General features: G+C 43.1%; 1 protein-coding gene across 1 annotated transcript in view; it reads right to left on the bottom strand.

Annotated features, from left to right (window-relative positions):
* The window catches only part of Cfap58 (cilia and flagella associated protein 58), a 101,064-nt gene that overhangs the window by 3,650 nt on the left and 77,036 nt on the right, over positions 1–20,378 (bottom strand). Inside the window, exons 16-17 of the mRNA XM_036176953.1 lie at positions 3,836–3,955; positions 1,575–1,708 (exon numbers count right to left, since the gene is read on the bottom strand). Of these exons, the coding sequence (XP_036032846.1) occupies positions 1,575–1,708; positions 3,836–3,955 (254 nt within the window). The remainder of the gene's footprint in view (positions 1–1,574; positions 1,709–3,835; positions 3,956–20,378) is intronic.

The raw sequence follows: 20,378 nt of genomic DNA, 5'->3' as shown, positions 1-20,378 counted from the left end.
GATGTGCTCACTCACCATGGGACCTAGAGGTGGTGTGAACTGATCTGCTTGCTCACCATGCGACCCAGTTTAACCCCAATGTTTCCACTTGCAGACTCCTTTGCCCTGCATGGTTACTCTCCTCTCTCACTCTCTCCCCTCTCCCCTCTCCCCTCTCCTACTTCTTCTTCTTCTTCTTCTTCTTCTTCTTCTTCTTCTTCTTCTTCTTCTTCTTCTTCTTCTTCTTCTTTCTCTCTCTCTCTCTCTCTCTCTCTCTCTCTCTCTCTCTCTCTCTCTCTCTCTCATCCTGAAATGTCAATGTGACTGAAAACCACCCAGGAAGCTTTAAGTTGTGAATTTCTGAAGCTAATCCAAATATCCAGAAGTGGGGCTGGGAAACCTGCATATTTAATCAATCTCACTACAGATGCAGAGAGTCACAAGACCCACACAGGAAGACAGACTTCTCTAAATCATGGCAGTATTTCACTCCCAGAAGTTAGCATATAAATGTGGACCAGGGGAATATTCTGATTTACAAGAAGGGCAGATTTTTACTGGCAAATGAATTTGCATCCAGTTACTTTATATGCTGTTTGCTGCTAACGGATTGTAGGCAGATGCACTCAAGCCATATTTCAGCCTGTCCCCGAGATGTCCATGCAGATGAAATACCAAATATGACTTTCAACCCATAATGGGAGTCATTGTAGAATTAGCTGGATTAGTTTTGGCAAGGCCACACCATCAGACCAAGATTCAAACTTCCTGACTCAACTGGGCTCCTGCCCTACTCGCTGGGACAGTGGCAAGGCAAAAAGAACATTTGCTTCCCAGCATATGGGCACCCAAAACCCAAAATGCCAGGCTCAGCATTTGCGTCTTCATGTCCTTGTCTCCTGGAAGAGAAGTGGAGACCAACACCACAAATACTCTAGTCAACCGCCAACATGGATCTCAGAGACAGTCATGTCTAAAACATAGCATGTGTCCCCAGTCACAGCTGTGCCCTGCATTCAGAGAGACAGCAACCTTAGCAAGCCCTGCCCCCTCTGCAGAAGTACTTGTGGTTTTAACTGTGAACAAGCTTCAGCCTAAAGAAGGCTGGTTATTGAGTCTCATCTGCAAACAGTTATTGCCTGGTTGTTGGCAAACCATGAGGAGAGTGTGTGCAGCAGGGTAAGGTGCACCCCCTCTCCCATCTGCCCCATGTTCAGTCCATCAATAAGCAAGTATTGGTGGATTCCCTGTTAGGTTGCTAAGGGAGGAGAGATCGTTAGATAAGACATCAATTTTGTTGTGTTATGGACTTCTGGTTGTTTGCCCCATGACTCAGTTTACCCTACTGAGATTGGCTCTGAGAAACTCATCAAAAATTGTTTTTCTTTTGACATGGGGTCTCACTGCACAGCCCTGGCTGTCCTGGAACTATCTATGTGGACCAGTCTTGCTTTGGACTCACAGAAATCAGCCTGCCTCTGCCTCCTAAGTGCTAGGACTAAAGGTGCACACCACCACTTCCAGCTTCCTCAAATGTTTTCTTAAATAAGCAGATAGCAGGCACAACAAGCCTAAAGTATTTGACTGGGTCTTACTTCTGAATGAGTTCTTTGCGTTTCTGAGCCAGGTATTTCTTCTTCAAAGTCACCAGTTCATTGCCAAGCCTCTCGATCTCGTACTTGTACTCCTGGCTCTGGGACTCGTACATATTCAACTCTGATGACAGAACCTGACAAACAGCAAGTGAAGCAGCATCGGTGAAGGGTGGGCAGGGACATCTGTTTTAACCAGCTAACAGTCATCCCAGGGGCTAAAGGTGCAGACCACTGTCCAGTTCAACTGCACACTTCCACAGGCAAGGGCCTGTACATGGATGTGAATCAGGTGGGGACCACTGACTTGTAGTCAAGTAACACACAGAAATTAAATATCATGCCCTACTTAAAAGGAGAGCTAGCAGCAACATTCAAATGGGTCCAGATGAATGGTATAATGTGTTTCAGGGACTATGATGAGTGGAGACAGAAATACTCCCAGACACACCGTCTAGGATAGCTCCCAGCCCTTTAAAATATATTCAAAAGAAAATACCACTAGGGAGTGAGATTCTGAGGACTGAGGTAAGAGCCCTTCTGAAAGCATCTCCCCACCACCACCAACTAGACTTTCAATTTATGTGTTTGCCAGGGTGGTTGTTCTGCTAAATGTCTATCATTCTTTTCATTGCATTCTCCGGAACTATTCCCAGGCTCACTCTGTGTCTCAGCAGTGGGACACTTTAGCTCTTAGTAGCAGGGATCTTGGGCCTTAATGTTCAATGCAAGACCTTAATGCAAGAGAGAGGCTGTAATGGGAAACCCGACCCCCACCTCTCTCCATGGCTGGGTTAAGTGAGTGCTAAGAGGTATGAGCCACACTAGAGAATGGGTGTACTCATCTAAACAGGGCATAAAGTATGGCCATACTCGGGTGTGCTCCCTTCCAGAATCCAGGCAAGAAAAGGCAGCCCATTGTTCTAAGGGGCATGCAGTCATTGTTGTGAAGGTATTCATAAAAGCGAGATGATCATTTTGCCTGTTTATATGCTTCTGAACTACTTCCTTTTAATTGTTGTGAATATGATTATGGCCATGTTGGCTGCACTGAAGAACATGACTTTCATGTTGAAAGAAAACCTGTCTCCATGGTTTGGTTCTTGGCAACAAAGACCCTGTTTTGATAATGGCATTGCTCTGTGGGACTTGCTCAGAATAACCCCGGTCCCTCTGCTGCAAGGTGTTGCATTTTATTCTGAGCTGAAGACAAGGGTTTCCTGAGGTAAAGGCTGCTGTAATATACCACCCCGTGGGGAGCCATTTCGGACTATCCAGAGCCAACTGTGGAGAAGACAAAGGAGGCGTATACTTTTCTAATTTATACTCACCCTGAGAATACAAGAAGAAAAATATTTTGTTGCTTGAAATATTCAATTGTTTCAAGAAACAAAAGTAATCAAAACCATGTGCCTTTTGCAAAATTCAAATTATGTCTCTGGGTCCTCACATGAAATGAGCTCTTACAGTCATTTGAAAATTAATATTTTAATTAGATTGGCTTCATCTGTCCTTTTTACCTAAAGGACACAACATTATAACATTTTGTTTATACAAAGATTAAGCCCACACTAATAGGGCGTCACCTATTTTATCCCCAATAGAAGATACAGATTATCACCCTCATGGGGCAGGTAAATGCCAGAAGTTAGCTGAGCTGCACACAACATCACAGACGCATGTGAGCACAAAGTTTCTCTGGTATCTAAGAGTTGTGATTGCTCGCTCAGGAGATAAAGCTGAAAATACAGTCTGAAGATATACAGTGTTGGAGAAAGCTTTCAAGAGGCACACAGAATAATAAAACCTTCCATGTCTCCAACAAAGGCTTTGGTGTTACTTGGAAGGGAGTTTGGCCAACAAAAATTTTGCATGGTTTTATCTGCCTTTCATGACTGTCTATGTGATCAGTGGACATGAAGCAGGGCCCCAGGGACCAGCTGGTGCTTCGCAAACACGTATCATGGTTGGAAAGGAGTAGCAGAAAGCTGTTTTGGTGTAGTAATGTGCTTCGGTTTGGCAATGGCGTTTAATGTTCTTTTCCACCATCTGAGCTGTCTAAATCATTCTGTGACCTTCCTCCATTACATTGCTACCATCCTTCCTCAGCTCCTTCCGCCATGCTCATTCTCCTCCTTTTGAGATCACTGGAGTCTAAAGAACTCTGAGAAACGCTGGCTTGGTGGGAGCCCGACTCACTGAGCAGCCCAGGAGTAGCCTCAAGGCAGCTGTCCCAACAAGGGAGAGCAGGGCCTGCCGCTTACTTTCAGCTGCTTGGTCCTCTCCCGCAGTGTGTGCCGGTAGATCTGCAGCTGCTCCGCAGCCTCCGGGCCGGGCTGCCGGGCCAAGATGTGCTTCAGTTCCACATACAGCTTCTCCTTTTCCTGAGGAAGGCAGAACCGGGAGCAGAGATTAAATAGCCCATCCAAACAAGAGAAGGGACTTTCCCCCACAGGACCCATGGTTCAGGAACCTTCGATGCCACTTGACAGTTGTACACTGATTGCATTCACTCTGAAGCTGTCAGATCAGCACCTGTCACAGACCTAGAATACGCCCAACACTTGGAGTCACGTGACAAGGAACAAGACAAACAAGATGTCAGTCTCTATCTACAATCACAGGGCAGTGTTGTAGGGTCCAGTGACTACCACAGGAGGTGGGGGAAGGCTTAGGAAACATCATTTGAACGTCCTCTCTAAACATGAGTAGACACTTTCTCCATTCAAAGAGAGAAGAGATTATTTTTAGGCCAAAATCCCATGGTAGAACCGGGTGTGGCTTTAAGAGTTCATGTGGCCTCAGAAGGAGTTACCTCACAACAGTAAGTCTGGGGGACAAGTCAGGAAGAAGAGAGAAGAGCCTGGATCCTAGGGAGTCTAAGCTGTATTGGGAAGCACATCTTTGAGTAGTTGGGAGCCAGGAATGAGCATGCCTGGGCTGTCTTCAGAGGTAAAGAGCAGCAGAAAGAGCAACAGACCCAGGGCCTCAGGGCAGACAGAAGACAGGGAAAGCTGAATCTCGGGTACCTTAGGAGGAAGCGCAGATAGATATGGAGATATTACTGGGGTGGAATCCGTGGGCTTTGGTGAGTGATCCGACAAGTGTGGAAGGCAGGAACTCAATGACTTTTGAGTCTTTGGTGTCCATCCCTGCATGGGGGAAGGGAGGGTCATGGTGATGGAGGGAGCAGAAAGAAGCTGGAAGAGGAATAGATGTCCCAGGGCTACTAAGCAGACAGAGCTGCTCACACTGAGCCTGGACCAAGGGGCTGAAAATACAGCCCAGAATTGGGAAGCCAAGGGCAAGCTGGACCAGAGCACCCAGCTCCCTGAGATAACAGGACACATGGGTGGGCATGGAACAGAGCGAGGGAGAAACCACTGAAGGAGAACAACACGGTGCTGTGGATATCGCTCTGTGTAAATAAAATTCTGATTGGCCAGTGGCCAGGCAGGAAGTATAGGCGGGACAAGAGAGAAGAGAATTCTGGGTGTCTCTCTCCAGCCGCCGCCATGAAAAGCAACATGTAAAGACACTGGTAAGCCACTAGCCATGTGGCAAAGTATAGACTAACAGAAATGGGTTAATTTAAGATAGAAGAAGCAGATAGCAAGAAGCCTGCCACGGCCATACAGTTTCTAAACAATGTAAGTTTCTGTGTGCTTTCTTGGTTGGGTCTGAGCAACTGTGGGACTGGCGGGTAAGAGAGATTTGTCCTGACTGGGCCAGGCAGGAAAACTCTAACTACAACACGGAGCCCCGCAAAGCCAAGCAAAGCAGATGCCTTAGAAACAGAAGAGAGTGTGATGGCCATCAAGTGAGACCAAGAGAAGAAACCAGAGAACCTCAAACAAACCCAAGGCAAACTGAAGTCGGTCACCGGCTGATCTCTCTCGGGCTGGCTGCAGTGACATGGGGAACCAATAGTAACACACATGGAAGACAGTACCTCAAGAAACGTGAGGATATGGGGAGAGAGGAGATAAGAAAGTGGCTCCCGGAATGGATGGAAATCCCAGGAAAATGAGGGCAAGCGTATTTCCAGGACTAAGAGAAAGGCATTTCCAGGAAGGAAAACTGCACTAGCTTTTCCCAGCTTTATTCAGCACTACACAGTACAGAATTCTCATTGGGAGCCTAGAGTTGAATCACTGATGATGCATTTTCAGGTCCTGAAACTAAAGGTGTTGCACTCGAACACGGTGTGTTGCAGTATCATGTCCCTGTTCCAGATGTTCATGTGCATAGAGTCGGGGAAATGGAACAAGTACTACCAAAGGCTTGTGTGTGCTCATCAGCCGCCGAGCACTCTAGTTTCCTGGAAGTAATTGTACTAAAGGGAAAACCATGATAAGTACAAGCCCTCGTGTTAAATGAAACATCCAGTCAACTGGAAACTGATTTCCACCTAGAGCTATGTAACCTTGCTATTGCTATCCAATGATCTATTTTTACTGGAGCATGCAAAATCCATTTTTAAAATAGTAAAAAATCCATTATCATGGCATCGTTACCATTTATTTAGGTTTTTTTCTTTCTGCTGGTCAAATTTGAGAAATTTTTATTATAAAAATATAGTTCCATCTACAGACTAGTGTTTGCGGCTTCAAAATTCAGTGAATGGAATTAAGCATCTCAATAAACACATACACCAAACCAACAAAAAGCTGCCTTGTAAGACATTATTCCAGAAATGACAAGGAAACCCTGAAGCCCATATTAAGGAGAACACAGACAAATAGAATTAGAGAGGGGTGATTTTCCTTTGTCATACACCCCTCCTGTCACACCTTCCAATAGAGTCTTCGCAGTAAATAGATAGAGCAAGCAAAGAGGACGGCGTCAGGCAGTGAGTTTATTTCCTATAGCCTCTTAACACCTTCTCTGTTGGAAAAATAACACTTCTGACAAGGCTCCAAGATTCAATTTGGAGAGGCTGAGACCTATGTGGAGAAGCCCATGAAGCTGTTTTGTTCATTTCTTTCAGCTCACCTCGCTTTCTTCCAGACACACAGAGGGCTGAAAAGTAAAGAACCCCACGATGATGAAGAGGAAGCAATCTGGTTCAGGATAGAATGATGTCTTGACTGAAAAGATCTTCTGACTCCAAGGACCATGAACTATTTCCCATGTGTAATGTTTTTCAATTACCCGTGCTCAGCTGGGAGTCAAGAGACAGAGAAGGAAGTTTGGAGGAAGCAAATGCTGTTACTTCACTTCAAAGGAGGCAACGTCAGAGTCAATGGGGATTAATAATGTCCAAAGTCCTTCCCCAAGCATATAGCTATGCTACCCAGGAATCACATTCCCTGTTATTATTCTGGCGGCTTTGAGACACACTATTGCATGGAGAGGGCAGGGAATTGGGGTCAAACTAGGCTACAAAATTCCAGAGGACTACTCAATAACTTCAATAAAAGAACCAATCAAGCCAGAAGGTAAATCAGGCCCAAAGCCATCACAAAATAAATGTCTAGGGAAAAGACGACTCAATCGCTCTGTCTCTTCTCCTGCACTGTCTGAGTTGGCCCTGCCTTTGTTCCCATCTTTTGATGCAGAGTGAACAACACTGATTCCCACCACATCCAGCTTTGTTTCTCAGAGTTATAAAATGAGTCATAATGGATTTGTCCTAAAGAACAGCTGAACAGGAGCTAGAGAGATGGCTCAGTGTTTATGAGCACTTCTGACAGAGGACGCAGCTTCAGCACTCACGTGACTGCTTACAACCAATCAGTCTCAGGGAGTCCAGCGCCCTCTTCTGAACTCTACTGGTATCAGCCATACACGCACAGGGCACCTACACACACACACGGGCAAAACATTCATGCACACAGTGTGAAAACAAATCTTCAAAAAGAAAGAAAATAGAAAAGAAAACGAAAAGGAAGTAAACAATTGGACAGTGGGGGCCCAGAGGTGTGGAGAAGTGAGGGAACTTCCAGGAAAACCAACTATTATTCAAAATGAGAATTAAATCACCCAAGAGAAGTGATAGTATGTGTGTTTGCGGAGGGCAGAAGAAATGCCAAAGAAACTCAGGTGCGGACACAGAGGGAAGCAGGAAGCGTGTGGCCATGGTGGGTAGTGGTGCAGGGGACTGGGGGTGGGGGCGTACTGACTACCAGGTTTCGGTGTGTGGATTTGGGTCTATACTTACAGAGGAAAACCTAACTGGTGAACTAGTGATGTCTGATCATCATTAACAGTCTAACCATGTATATCATACAAATTTGTGTTTGGGGAGAATGTGCTGGTAATTTAGATAGATATGAGGAGTTTGATGGATTGACAGTCTTAAGCACGATTGTCTTCCAATTTATTTCTCTCCTAACCCTCTACAAGGTCCAACCAAGCTCTTCAAACATTGTGCAATGGTGTGTATAATAACCCATTTAGAGACAAAGCATGCAATTCTATTATAAAGAAAATCTATCTTATGCAACAGAGACTCATTAGCTGTCCGATGTGTATTGTCTCCATAAGCCAGCAGTAGCAGAACCAGCTGTCTCATAATACATAGCCTGTCCCTCTTCATTAAGCCACATCCATTTCTCTTTAAACCCAGTCAATTAATTTATCACTTGGTTAGCAGCTCCGTATGTCAATGAAACATCATAAGAAAAATCATAAATGCTTTATTTCCTCTCCAACAAATGGTTGCGTCTTTAGGTTTTCGTTTCTTATTTATTCAGAGTTTTTATAGTGCGCATCAACATTACTTGGCAGCATGCTTTAGTCTTTAAGTTATTTTATGAACAGCCCTACTGGAATAAAGCTAGACTATTCATACTAAAAGACTAGCTTCCTCTTTGACTGAGCTAATCTTGAGACTAACCACACTATGCCCATGCTAGACTACAGTGGATAACCATGCAGTGTATTGTCTAGATTTGCTAGGTGCACTGTTGAGAAATAATAAAGGCCAGGGAGACAGCTTGGCAGTTCCCAGAATGGGTGGGGTAGCCCATCTGTGTAATTTTAGCGCTGGGAAAGCAGACACAGGAAATCCTGCATGAGATGGCTAGCTAGACTGTCATCAGGGAGCTCTGGGTTCAACTGACAGACTCTGCCTCTATGAATGAAGTGGAGAGTGAGCTAGGAAGACCACCAACTTCAGCCTAGGCACTCCACAGGTGTGTCCATATATGTCCACATATGCTGCACACACGTGTGCAACCAAATACATTCAAACATGCATACACATCAGAATACACAGTACATATACCACATGAAAAAGGAAAGGATTGAAAAAATTAACTACACTTCTAACCTCAAATAATGCTATCATCACTTGGTGGCAGTTCACAACCTCAACTGCAAACTCCAGACAAGCTCTCAGTCAGACCTCAGGTATGTGTAGTTGACCTGACAGTAAGTTAAAAATCTGCATTGTGAGCAGTGTGTGCTAATAAGAGTGAGTATATAGTAGCGACGATTTGGAGGAAGAGGTGGAGTTGCTCACGGGTCTCCTTCACCTCCCCAGCTGTAGTTTTTTGATCACTGTTTATATTCTGTCTTTTGTTTTGCATCTTTGGCTGGAAACAGAAGGTAGTTCACATTCAACATGCGCCTCAGTGCCTCTTCTTCCTCGGCTCGCCTACTCGAAGCAGTAACTGACTGAGAGGAACTAATTTATTCTGTTTCCGTGCCAGTCTGTGTTTGGCAAAGGCCAGTGCTTGGTTCTGCTCACCCTGGAACCATCCACTTGCCTGGGCAAGAGTTAGGGAAATTTTAGGGATATTTGCTTCTCCTCCCCCTCCCCCCCCCCCCCCCCCTCCCACCCCACCTCAGTGAACTAGCTGATGCACAGGAAGCAGGCAGCTTTCATCCTGGGTAAAGAGGCACACTGATCTGCCCCGCACCCCAGGGCAAAACCCACCCATGTGGACTCTTGAGTACCAAATCCTCCAAGGACAGATGTGTGTGGTCTCTTCATTCTAGGCTTACCTGGCAGGTTGAAAATACAGTGAATTAGGAAATAAAAATCCTACAGCCACTGCTTCTAAAAATACCTCTTACACAGAATACACAGAAACGTGCTGATTTTCTGAATGTTAACGGGCATCATGTACGGTCCTAACCCCCACACTTGAACTTTGTGAACCAGGGGACAGAGCTGTGATGGAGCTCTCTGGGTTCTTCATACCTATTCTCGTGTCCCACTCATTTTGGGTGCTCAGTAATTTTGCCGATTGCAATTATAGCGGCAACTCTCAGTGCAGCCTGAATTTTACAGTATTCTTCAACAGAGGTTCGGCTGTATTTGTTCTGAGAATAGCACCTTCCAGTGAGTGGAGCTTGCACTCTGCATATTGCATGCTGGTGCTGTGAGGCTTGGCACTGTGAACTCAGTTTTTCATTGTGTCTACCTGTGCACGGCTCGGGAAATTACTTGATGGGCAATCTTGATCTCCTCATTGAATGTTTCTAATAGTTCTGTTTCAGACACATTTTTGAAATTCATATGACTTGTAAATTTATTCAAATTAATTGGCTCTGACAACACTACTTGAATGTGCATGTGCACACTGATCATATCAGTATGAAAATGCAAGGGTAAGTCTTAAGCTGCTCCACAGCCTTTGGTTCATAATTCATGTGCTTCCATTCATTTGGCTATTTGTCCCTGTGCTTTTTGCAATCTTGGATTCAACAATTCATGCTCTTACAGTCCCTCCTCCTTCTCGACAGTTGGACACCTGGGGCCTGGCTGAGGATATCTGCATCCACTTCCATCACTTATTGGATGAGAGTTCCAACACGACCTTTAGGGTGTTTAGTCATCTGATCACCAGACTAGGTCTGATCAGGCTTTCTCTCGACCATTGCCAGCAGTCTACAGAGGATGTATCATTGTGGATTTCTGGGGACCTCTCGATCACTCTGCCTATTCCTGTCCTCATGTGGTCTTCATTTATCATGGTCTGTTATTCCTCATTCTCCCTTTCTGTTCTTGATCCAGCTGGGATCTCCTGCTCCCCTAAGCTTTCTTTCCCTCAAATCTTGCCCTTCATTACTCCCACTGTCGTCCAGGTTGTTCATGTAGATCTCATCCATTTCTCTGTCATTGGGTGATCCCTGTGTCTTTCCTAGGGTCCCGTTTTCTAGGTAGCCTCCCTGGAGTTGTGTAGCACTATAGTCATCTTTGTTTTACATCTAGTATCCTCCTATGAGTGAGTACATACCATGTTTGTCCTTCTGAGTCTGGGTTACCTCACTCAGGATGATATTTCTAGATCCATCCATTTGCCTGCAAACCTCATGATGTCATTGTTTTTCTCTGCTGAGTAGTACTCCATTGTGTATATGTACCATATTTTCTTTATCCATTCTTCAGTTGAAGGGCAACCCCACATCTGACAGAGGGCTGATATCCAGAATATATAAAGAACTCAAGAAATTAGACATCAAAATGCCCAACACTCCAATTAAGAAATGGGTTATAGAACTAAACAGAATTCTCAACAGAGGAAGTTCAAATGGCTGAAAGACATTTAAGGAATTGCTCAACATCCCTAATTATCTGGGAAATGCAAATCAAAATGACTCTGAGATACCACCTTACATCTGTCAGAGTGGCTAAGATAAAAAATACAGAAGACAGCTTATGCTGGAGAGGATGTGGAGCAAGGGGAACTCTCCTCCACTGCTGGTGGGAATGCAAGCTTGTACAGCCACTTTGGACATCAATATGGCACTTCCTTAGAAAATTGGGAATACATCTCCCCCAAGACCTAGCTGTAGCACTCTTGGGCATATACCCAAGGAATGCTCAATCATACCACAAGGGCATTTGCTCAGCTATGTTCATATCACCATTGTTTGTAATAGCCAGAACCTGGAAACAACCATTCACAACTCTTAATAAGGTACAAAGTTAGAATTAATTTTAAAACAAATTACTCCCCCCGCCATATGAAGGCAAGTCCAGAACACTGCCTAATGTATCTGAAAATGCCTGTTTTCATTAGTAGGGAAATGAATTAAAAACTCTGTAAACATATTACATTCTTCATGGCTTTAGAAAAGGAAAAATAATGCTGGTGTCTAGAGGCTTTCTTGTTTATTGGCTTTATAAGGGAAATGTCGGCAAAACTGAACCCTGGGCCTATCTTGTTTATGATGTCATGAAGTGGCAAAGCCCTCTGGAGGAAGTACAAGATGCTAGAATTGGATATGAAACAGAATTACACAGCCTCGCTCCCTGTGAGCAGAAAACTAGTCCATTACATCGCGGGTCTTGGCTTTCGATGTGGATGATTACATGTCTTACGAAGCATTTGAGAAATTTGCATGCTCTGACCTTCACCATGTTTATAACAATAGGAAAAATGTTTCTGATAAAGCCAGCACAAATTTTTAAGAAGGGTCTCTTTGTAAAGGATTTTATTTACAAAATACAAACAAATGTTTCTGAACTTCTGCACACTGTAGATAGTTCCCTAGACCAGCCTGCCCTTTGGTGGCTCAGGCCGTTTGCCTGATTCCCCTTTGAACCTTACTTAGCAGTCGTTATGAGGAATTTTCTATTATTAAAGCACAATAGTATTGACTTTTCTTAAAACCATTAAGAAAATAAATCCAGAGAAATCCAGGGCAAGTAAGTATTTATCTATGCAAGATTCACACCAATATACAAAAGTCTGAAATGGATAGTTTGCTGTCCAGCAAAGGAAAAGCAAACAGCTCATTATAAAGATTAAGGTATGCCAGGTCCCCAAAGGCATGGACAGGTTTGGCAGTAGAGGTGACATCTAGTTGGTGGGCCACAGGAGAGACACCAGGTATGTCTTGTATATTAGTAACCATAATAACAGAAGTAATAAGAATATGTACAATTATGTGCCAGAAAACACCTTTGCTATCAAAGGAAAGATTTAATAGATAAGGCCCTTTGAAATCAGTCCATTTGAAATGTGTCCATTGTCTCCTAGGGAATTGTTTCTAAAATGTACCCAAATGCTATGCAGGAATTTGACACGGGGAAGATAGTTGTTACTGATGCTCTTGTTAGACTGATGGCATCCAAGTTCATCAGCCTCCATAAATGATGCCCATAGTTCATCATCTTAATAAATGATTTTTGTTTGTTTGCTGCTTGTTCCCTTGCTTGCCTGCTTCTTGCTTGCTTGCTTGTTTTTTTGGGTTTTTTTTATGGTAATATCTCACATGGTGCCTCCTCTTGGGAATTTTGTTCCTATAAATCTTGGTATCAAGAAGAGAATTACTGGGTCCCAATCCTCATAGATTCTAAACACAAAGTAATAGAAAAGGGGCGGGGAGAATCAAAAGGGGTTCATGGATAAGGGTCAGATCACCAGGAGGATGAGAACAGTTCAGTCCCAAGCCCTGGGATCTTTTTTAATAGTTCTCAGTCTTCCAGGGTGGGTAATGTTTTAGCAGACTCATTTCATTTTTCAGTTGTTCTTGCTTGTCTGAAAATTTCACACATTCAGGTTGCTGTCAGCACTGGATGGCATTTGGGAGAAGACTCAGTCTTCTTCAGTGATGTGGTCCCCACCCATGCTTCAGTTGGCCCTGCAGCTATGGCCAAACTGACTGCACTGGGGGACTCCATGGGTTTAAAAAATATATATAAAGTTGGGAAGGAAAGATGGCTGAGGGGCAAGGGAAAAGTTGAAAGAGAGAAAGTGGGATGTGTTTGATCATGTGGATTGTGTTTTAATTCAATTTAATTGACTGTTTAGAGATTTCCCCTGGGGGCTATATGGACGACTGTGGTTAAGAGCATTTGCTGTACCAGAGGATCCAAATTTGGATCCCAGCACTGGTAAAAGGTAAAAGATAGCTCACAACTGACTTGTAACTCCAGTTCTGGGGGATTCAACACCATTTTCTGGCCTCCAAGGGTACACACACACACTCAAACCCTTAAGATATGCAGGGAACTGTTGGGGGGTTGCTTTACTCTTTTTTAAAGGGCTAAAACAGGTCTTTGAAGCTGTGCTCTAAAAGAATCTCCTTGGGGGAATTCAGCACACAGAGACAAGAAGCAGCTAACAGGGAAAAGAATTTGTTTAAAACAAGTCATGGCCAGGCTGTGGTGGCACACGCCTTTAATCCCAGCACAGGCAGAGCCAGGTGGATCTCTGTGAGGCCAATCTGATCTATAGAGCAAGTTCCAGGACAGGCACCAAAACTACACAGAGAAAGCCTGTCTCGAAAAACCAAAAACAAAACAACACAACAAAAAATAATAAGTCACTCAATCACTCAGAGAAAGCAAAGCTGAAACTGAAGAATACATGCCTAGATGACTATTGTTTTACTTTAAAAATGCAAGTGTTTTTAAAGAATGGACTAAAATGAAATAAGAAAACTTCATATATAATAAAGATTTCATTGGACCTTTGTTATTGTAAGTTTGTTTGCTCTAACTCTAGAGATTAAACCTGGGCTTTGAAGCCTAGACGGCAAGCACCTGCTACTGAACTGCACCCTTGGCCCTCTTTGTATGTTGAGAACCATCTCCCTAAAGTGCCCAGGCAGACCTTAAATTCAGGATCCAACTGCCTCAGCCATGTAAATGGCTGGGATTCAGGTCTGTGCCACTAACCCTAGGCTTAAAAGTAATTTTTGAGTCAGGCGACGGTGGCGCACACCTTTAGTCCCAGCACTCAGGAGGCAGAGGCAGGTGGATCTCTGAGTCTGAGGCCAGCCTGGTCTACAGAGCAAGTTCCAGGACAGCCAGAGCTGCACAGAGAAACCCTGTTTCATAAAACCAAAATAACAATAATTTATTTTTAAAACTGCCTCATAACAGAATTTATAGTGTAATTATAGCAATGTATGACTTGGAACAAATAATTAAGAAATTTGCTAATAGTCATGTTCTAATAATCAATGAACCATGAACTTTTATCAGATTTGTGTTATTTCTAGCTATTAGATATTTGTAGCAATTTCCAGTGAACCTATAGATAACTAATATGGACATCTTCACTCTTATCCCTAAAATGATGTCTTCATATGGTTGTAGACTTCATTTCCCTGAGTATAAAACAATGTTAAACTTTTTTTTAAGCTTATTCCCCATTTTTGTTTCTTCTTCTAGCCTCACAGTACTAGACAGGAGAGCGTTGGGTGTCTCTAAGGATGTGCAGGTGACTCTGTCCTCAATTACAGGCAGCAGGAAGCCATTGAGAAATGTCTCTTCAGATGTCATTTCCCTCTTCTACTGCAGAGTAGCTTTCCACTATTGATCTGTAATTGTTTATATATGCTGGAGAGATAAATGTTATGCCTTAACTTTCTTTATGATTTCCCTGAAGGAACAGACGGTCTTAATTTTAGTGTAGTAAGATTTAGCTATAATTTCTTTTATGGTTAATGCTTTTCGTGTTTCATTTAAGTACTCTGGCCGAGTATTTTTAAAAGATTTCTTTCAGTAGAAATATTCAAAGGCTTCATTAATTCCTTGCAAATCTCTTTCCAGCTCCTGGATCTTCAACACTCTCTTTCATCCACACTTCTGCTTTGTTTAATCTGTTCTCTTCCTACCAGATCCTGGCTTGTCATTGACTTTGAATATGAGTCTAACATTTTCCTGGCAACACCTATGTTGGCATTGTGGCACATGACATCTAGTGTAAAGGTTATAATTTTACAGCCGAGCAGCAGTGGCACACGCCTTTAATGCCAGCACTTGGGAGGCAGAGCCAGGCGGATCTCTGTGAGTCTGAGGACAGTCTGGTCTACAGTGTTAGATCCAGGACAGGCACCAAAACTACACAGAGAAATTCTGTCTCAACCTCCCCCCAAAAACAAAGATAATAATTTTACCTTCAACTGCTTTGCATTGTTTTTTTATTATACTGTTGGGTTGTAATATGAGTGCACAATCCCACTTAATGACAGATACCAATGCTGTGAGACAGGTGGGCAGGGATCCGGCTAACACAAAGCTTATTAGTGACTGCAAGTCATGGCATACTCAATTCCCTAAACAATATCACAATTTGAGGAAACTGGGCAAACCATACTAGGGGAGAAAAATAGTAAGAGAAGCCAATCCACCCCTCACACAAAACCAGTATCATAGACATGCCAGGTGCAGCGTACACTCAGTGTGTGCTATTTTACAAACTAGACATTGTGTTCCAGATGAGGAGGATGAAGCTAAGAAGAGTGGTGCCTTTCCAAAGTGAAGCTAGAGAGCAGTGGGGAACAAGCTTGGAACTGACTGGCTCCAAACCCAAACAGGGAGGTTCAGATTGGGGGGGAAATGTGTGTTTTCCTTGTTCTCAGCCACTACATGAAAAAGGAGAACAATTCAAAGCAAGGTATGGACAGGAGTGAGAACATCATAATTTAAGAGTATCCAGGGAACAGTCCAAGGTGGCCTGAGCCAGTGGGTATGCAAGAAGTGCTATAACAGCTTGCTAGACTAGAAAAGAGGACTGCGTGTGTCTCTAAGGACAAAGGGCGAGTCTATCACTAATTCTAGGCAGTAGGTAGCTATAGTGGTTTCTTGGTGTTAACATTATCCTTATATTAACAACATGATATATCATCTCTGTGCTGCTTCTGATGAGTTATTTATACTGTGAAACATATATAAGTCAGAGCATTTCAAAGCCTGAGATTAAAGTGCATACACAAATTGTATAGATGTTCTAATATTTTCTTCTAGAAGTGTGTTGTCTCAGGTGCTCTCAGATCACAGAGTGGATCTGAATAAAGACCATGCCTAGTGAGGGCAGGGAGAACAATGTAAAAGGCTGGAGACAGATGCAAGAGTGCACGTAAATGGGACTGAGGTGGTCAGCAACTGGCTGGAATGGAGGAAGGACGGGGGAGCCAGAGTGGTTCTTGCATTTGAAGCTATGGATCTTAGAGAAGCCGCCACCCCATAAATGTTCACAGCAGGCCAGGGAGGAAGCAGTGCCGGCAGAAGAGGGTGTCCGGGCTGAAAGAATCAACAGGACATCCTCATAACAGGACGTCCTCGGCATTCATGTAAGTGCCGAGAAACCTGAGAGCAGGATGCAGCAGAGTCTACAGAAATCATCTTGACTTTCACCCTCACAAAGGTGGTCCTGAAGACTTAACAGGGAATGAGACCTTTCAGAGTGAAGCAATGTTTGAGAATATAGCCTGGAGATCAGGACAAGAAGGGGGACAAAAGCTGAGGAGGAAGAGAGAAGAGACGCTAGATGGGGAAGGGAACCTGCCAGCTTCTGAGAAAAGGGAGAAGGTGCATGGAAAGGGAGCGGATAGCTTCAAAATCAGTAAGCCTTGGGGGACCAAAGAAGCAGCTGTATTCCATTTATTTACACATGCAGTCACTCTGCCACTCACACAGACTTGTGCTGCCCCCGGGCACTGGGCTTCACACCAGCATTATCGTCTCTGCAGCCATAGCTACCCTCCAAGTTACCAGCTATCATTTATTAAACAACTGTTCCATGCCAGTCCCATTTTTTTCTTTTACAAATAGTATCCATCCCTTTTAATGATTCTACAATTCACCATCTTCACCTTACTGATAAGGAGATGTGACCTGAACAAGAGCTGTGAAGAAAACCCAGTTCCCAGAGACCATATTCCTTCCGTAATTCAAGGAATTTGGAGTGTAATGGTGGAGAAAGCCTGCCGAGGACAATTTTAAGAGCCATGCCATATTGCCTGCCTGAGTTAAGTTTCTGTTGTCCAGTATTGAGCCACTAACCAGAAAACTTTTGACATGCCTGGACAAGTCTTGAGTTATTAGAAAATAACTTAACATTTCCTTATCTTTCTGCTACAGTGACCATTAGTAACAATGTTTTGTGGTTAGGTTGCTTGGTTGGGTTGCTTGGCAACTCAACAGTCCCCTGATCTTTTCCCAAAGAAAGTTTCCTGATCTGCTTACTATAAAACCCACCTGAGAGAAATAAACTTTTGCAGCTTGATCAGAATACTGTCTTGCTGTCAGTTCTTTGTGTCTCCTGTCCCTTTCATTCGCCATTCCCCCTTCTAGTTTTCTGCTGAAGATCCCGCTGGTCGGGACAAAAGACAAACAACTCTAGGGTTTGCTGAGATAAGGGAAGTTCTTGGCAATAACAAACAGACCTTAAAAAACAGATACAGGACATCTCTGAACAGAAAAGTTACCTAGCCTTCCATCAACCGTTAATACTCCATCACTTTCTAAGAGCACAAGGGATTCCATTTCAAAGGTCCCCTGACTAAGATCACACATCCCTTTCCCCCCACATCAATCTCTCTAAAACTTGGGTTTTTTTGGTGATTTGTACAGGAGTAAGATAAACCAGGCTACATGTGTGTTGTTGGGTTCCAGAGAGTCAGGTGATATATTTCATTCAAACTCAGATTCTTTGGTCCTAAAAGCTTATTCTTCTGGCCCTGTCTAACTTCTCTAACTTAGAAGTATACCCCTTGACCTCTGACACCCTCCTCTCTGAAGCCTGGAGTCTAGAGTCATCCCAGGCAAAGAATTCCAACCTCTTCTCTCTGAGATGCACCTGAAGTAGGAAACACGGTGGGAATTCCAGAACCATAGTTCATTTGACCTATATGATATGAATGATCCCCTGGAGATTAATAAGAGAAAAGCTGATGCCAAATACTTAAGAAAGAGTAATTAGGATAATAGCTAGGCATTATTTAGCACATGCCATAAGCTCAGGAGAAACCACTTATCCATGGATCCCTCTCACAACTATTTCACTTTGTCATTGAGAAAATAGGGAGTTACTGGGGCTAAGCCAAAGACCAAGACCACATGCCTACTAAGTACAAAGTGAAGACTTGAACCCAGGACACTGATTTCCTTTGGGGCAGAAGGTTATTGAGAATTGAACCTAGTGCCTCATTCTTGGTAGACAACTACTTTACCACTGAGCTACATCATCAAGTTCTTTTTTAAAATTATTACCTATTTTCAGATAGGGCCTCCCTCAGTTGAACCTGGAGCTCACTTTATAACATAAGCAAGCCTTGAATCTGTCATCCTCCTGCCTCAACCTCCCAAGTAGCTGGGATGACAGGCCTGTATCAGAAGGCCCATCTTTCCTTTGTGATTTTCTGCCCCTTTTAGGATACTTAGTACCATTCCTGCTTCTAGAGAGAAGCTCATAGATCATACGAGGACACTTACCCAGGAATGCCCACCCAAAACTTTTACAAGCACAAAGACTGAAAAGGAAATGTCCTAAACTAAATCACATCACTGGAAAGAATGGCTATAGTAGAGATATACAATGAAATTATCTACAGCTTGAAGTGTATCCGCATAGATACATCACAGAAATATAATATGGAATGGGTATAAAAGGAAATGAATAATAATGTGTGTCATATAAAACCACGTGCAGATGTAAATGTAAAATACATCAAGTACTCCTATCTATTGCTGGTAGGTACATCCATTTGCAGTAAAAGTTCCAAAATATATGGAAGGATCACACATCAAATTCATGATAGTCGTTGTCTGTAGGAAAGGGAAGGAAATGAGGTTTTGAAAGGGAGAAAAAGAAGTCTTGACTTAATTTTGAAAATCTATTTAATCTTTTAAAATCAGAAAGAAACATGACACAAATCTGCCATTTGGGGCCAGGCATGGTGACTCACACCTTTAATCTCAGCACTCAGGAGGTGGAGACAGGCAGATATCTGCAAGTTTGAGACCAGTCTGGTCTACTTAGAGAGCTCTGGGCCAATTAGGGTGGTAGAATGAGACCCTAACTCAATAAAACAAAATTAGGTAAAAATTTTAGAGGGGGTTGCAGAGATGACTCAAGTTAAGTGAACTTACACCATAGTTAAGGAACATTTATATGCCTTTTGCATCATACAATAAACATAAGATTTTGTTCTCATTGTTTGTTAAATAAGTAAATGTATAAAGGGGATGGATGGATGGATAGATAGATAGATAGGTGGGTAAGTGTGTGCTGCTCAGCTCCCTTGTACTCACATGGTACAAGACCCAGGCAGGGAATGGTGCTGCCCATGGTGTGTGGTTCTTCTACCTCGGCTGACATATGATAATCCCCTGGCATGCTCAGAGGCCCATCCTCAAGATAATTCTACATGCCATTGAATTGACAAGTAACACCAGCCATCACGGATGGATGGATGGATGGATGGATGGATGGATGGATGGATGGATGGAAGACTCAAATACATGACCAAACAACCCTCTGCCAGTCCTGTGAAGACCCTCATTCAGATTACATCAAACAATCTCAGGAAACCAGAAATAACTTACAGCCCAGGTGATGCCTAATTAATGTCCATAAAACAGAACCATGCTAGTTAGTATGACAGCCACTAGCCACGAGTAGCTATCAAGCACTTGAACTGTGCATAGTCTGAACTGATATTCACTGTAAGTCTTAATATACATCAGATATTACCTACTTTCTGCTCTGTTGCTATGGTACCAGAAAATGATGTAAAATAACATGTTGGTAACTTAAAGTTCATTTTGCGTTGAAGTGGTATTAGTTTGAATAAATTGAGTTAATCAATATACATTATCAAAATCAGTTTCACCCAGTTCTTTCCATACTTCCTCATTGTAGGCACTGGGAAATTTAACATCACAGATCTGGCTCACACTATAAATTTATTGGGCAGCTCTGAAATCAAGCAACAATGTTGCCTTACATCTAAAATTATAAAGAAACCCATCCAGTTTCCACATGTGCCTAATTTGAATGCAAACCAACCACCTCTTTATATAAATAATGGCATGAAACTAGATGAAAAAGTATGAGGTCATTATGCCGCACAGCCGACAACTTGGAAAATTAGACCCTGTGCAAATTGTTC

Source organism: Onychomys torridus, chromosome 1 (assembly GCF_903995425.1).
Source record: "Onychomys torridus chromosome 1, mOncTor1.1, whole genome shotgun sequence".
Lineage (NCBI taxonomy): Eukaryota > Metazoa > Chordata > Mammalia > Rodentia > Cricetidae > Onychomys > Onychomys torridus.
This window is presented reverse-complemented; position numbering and strand designations above follow the sequence as displayed.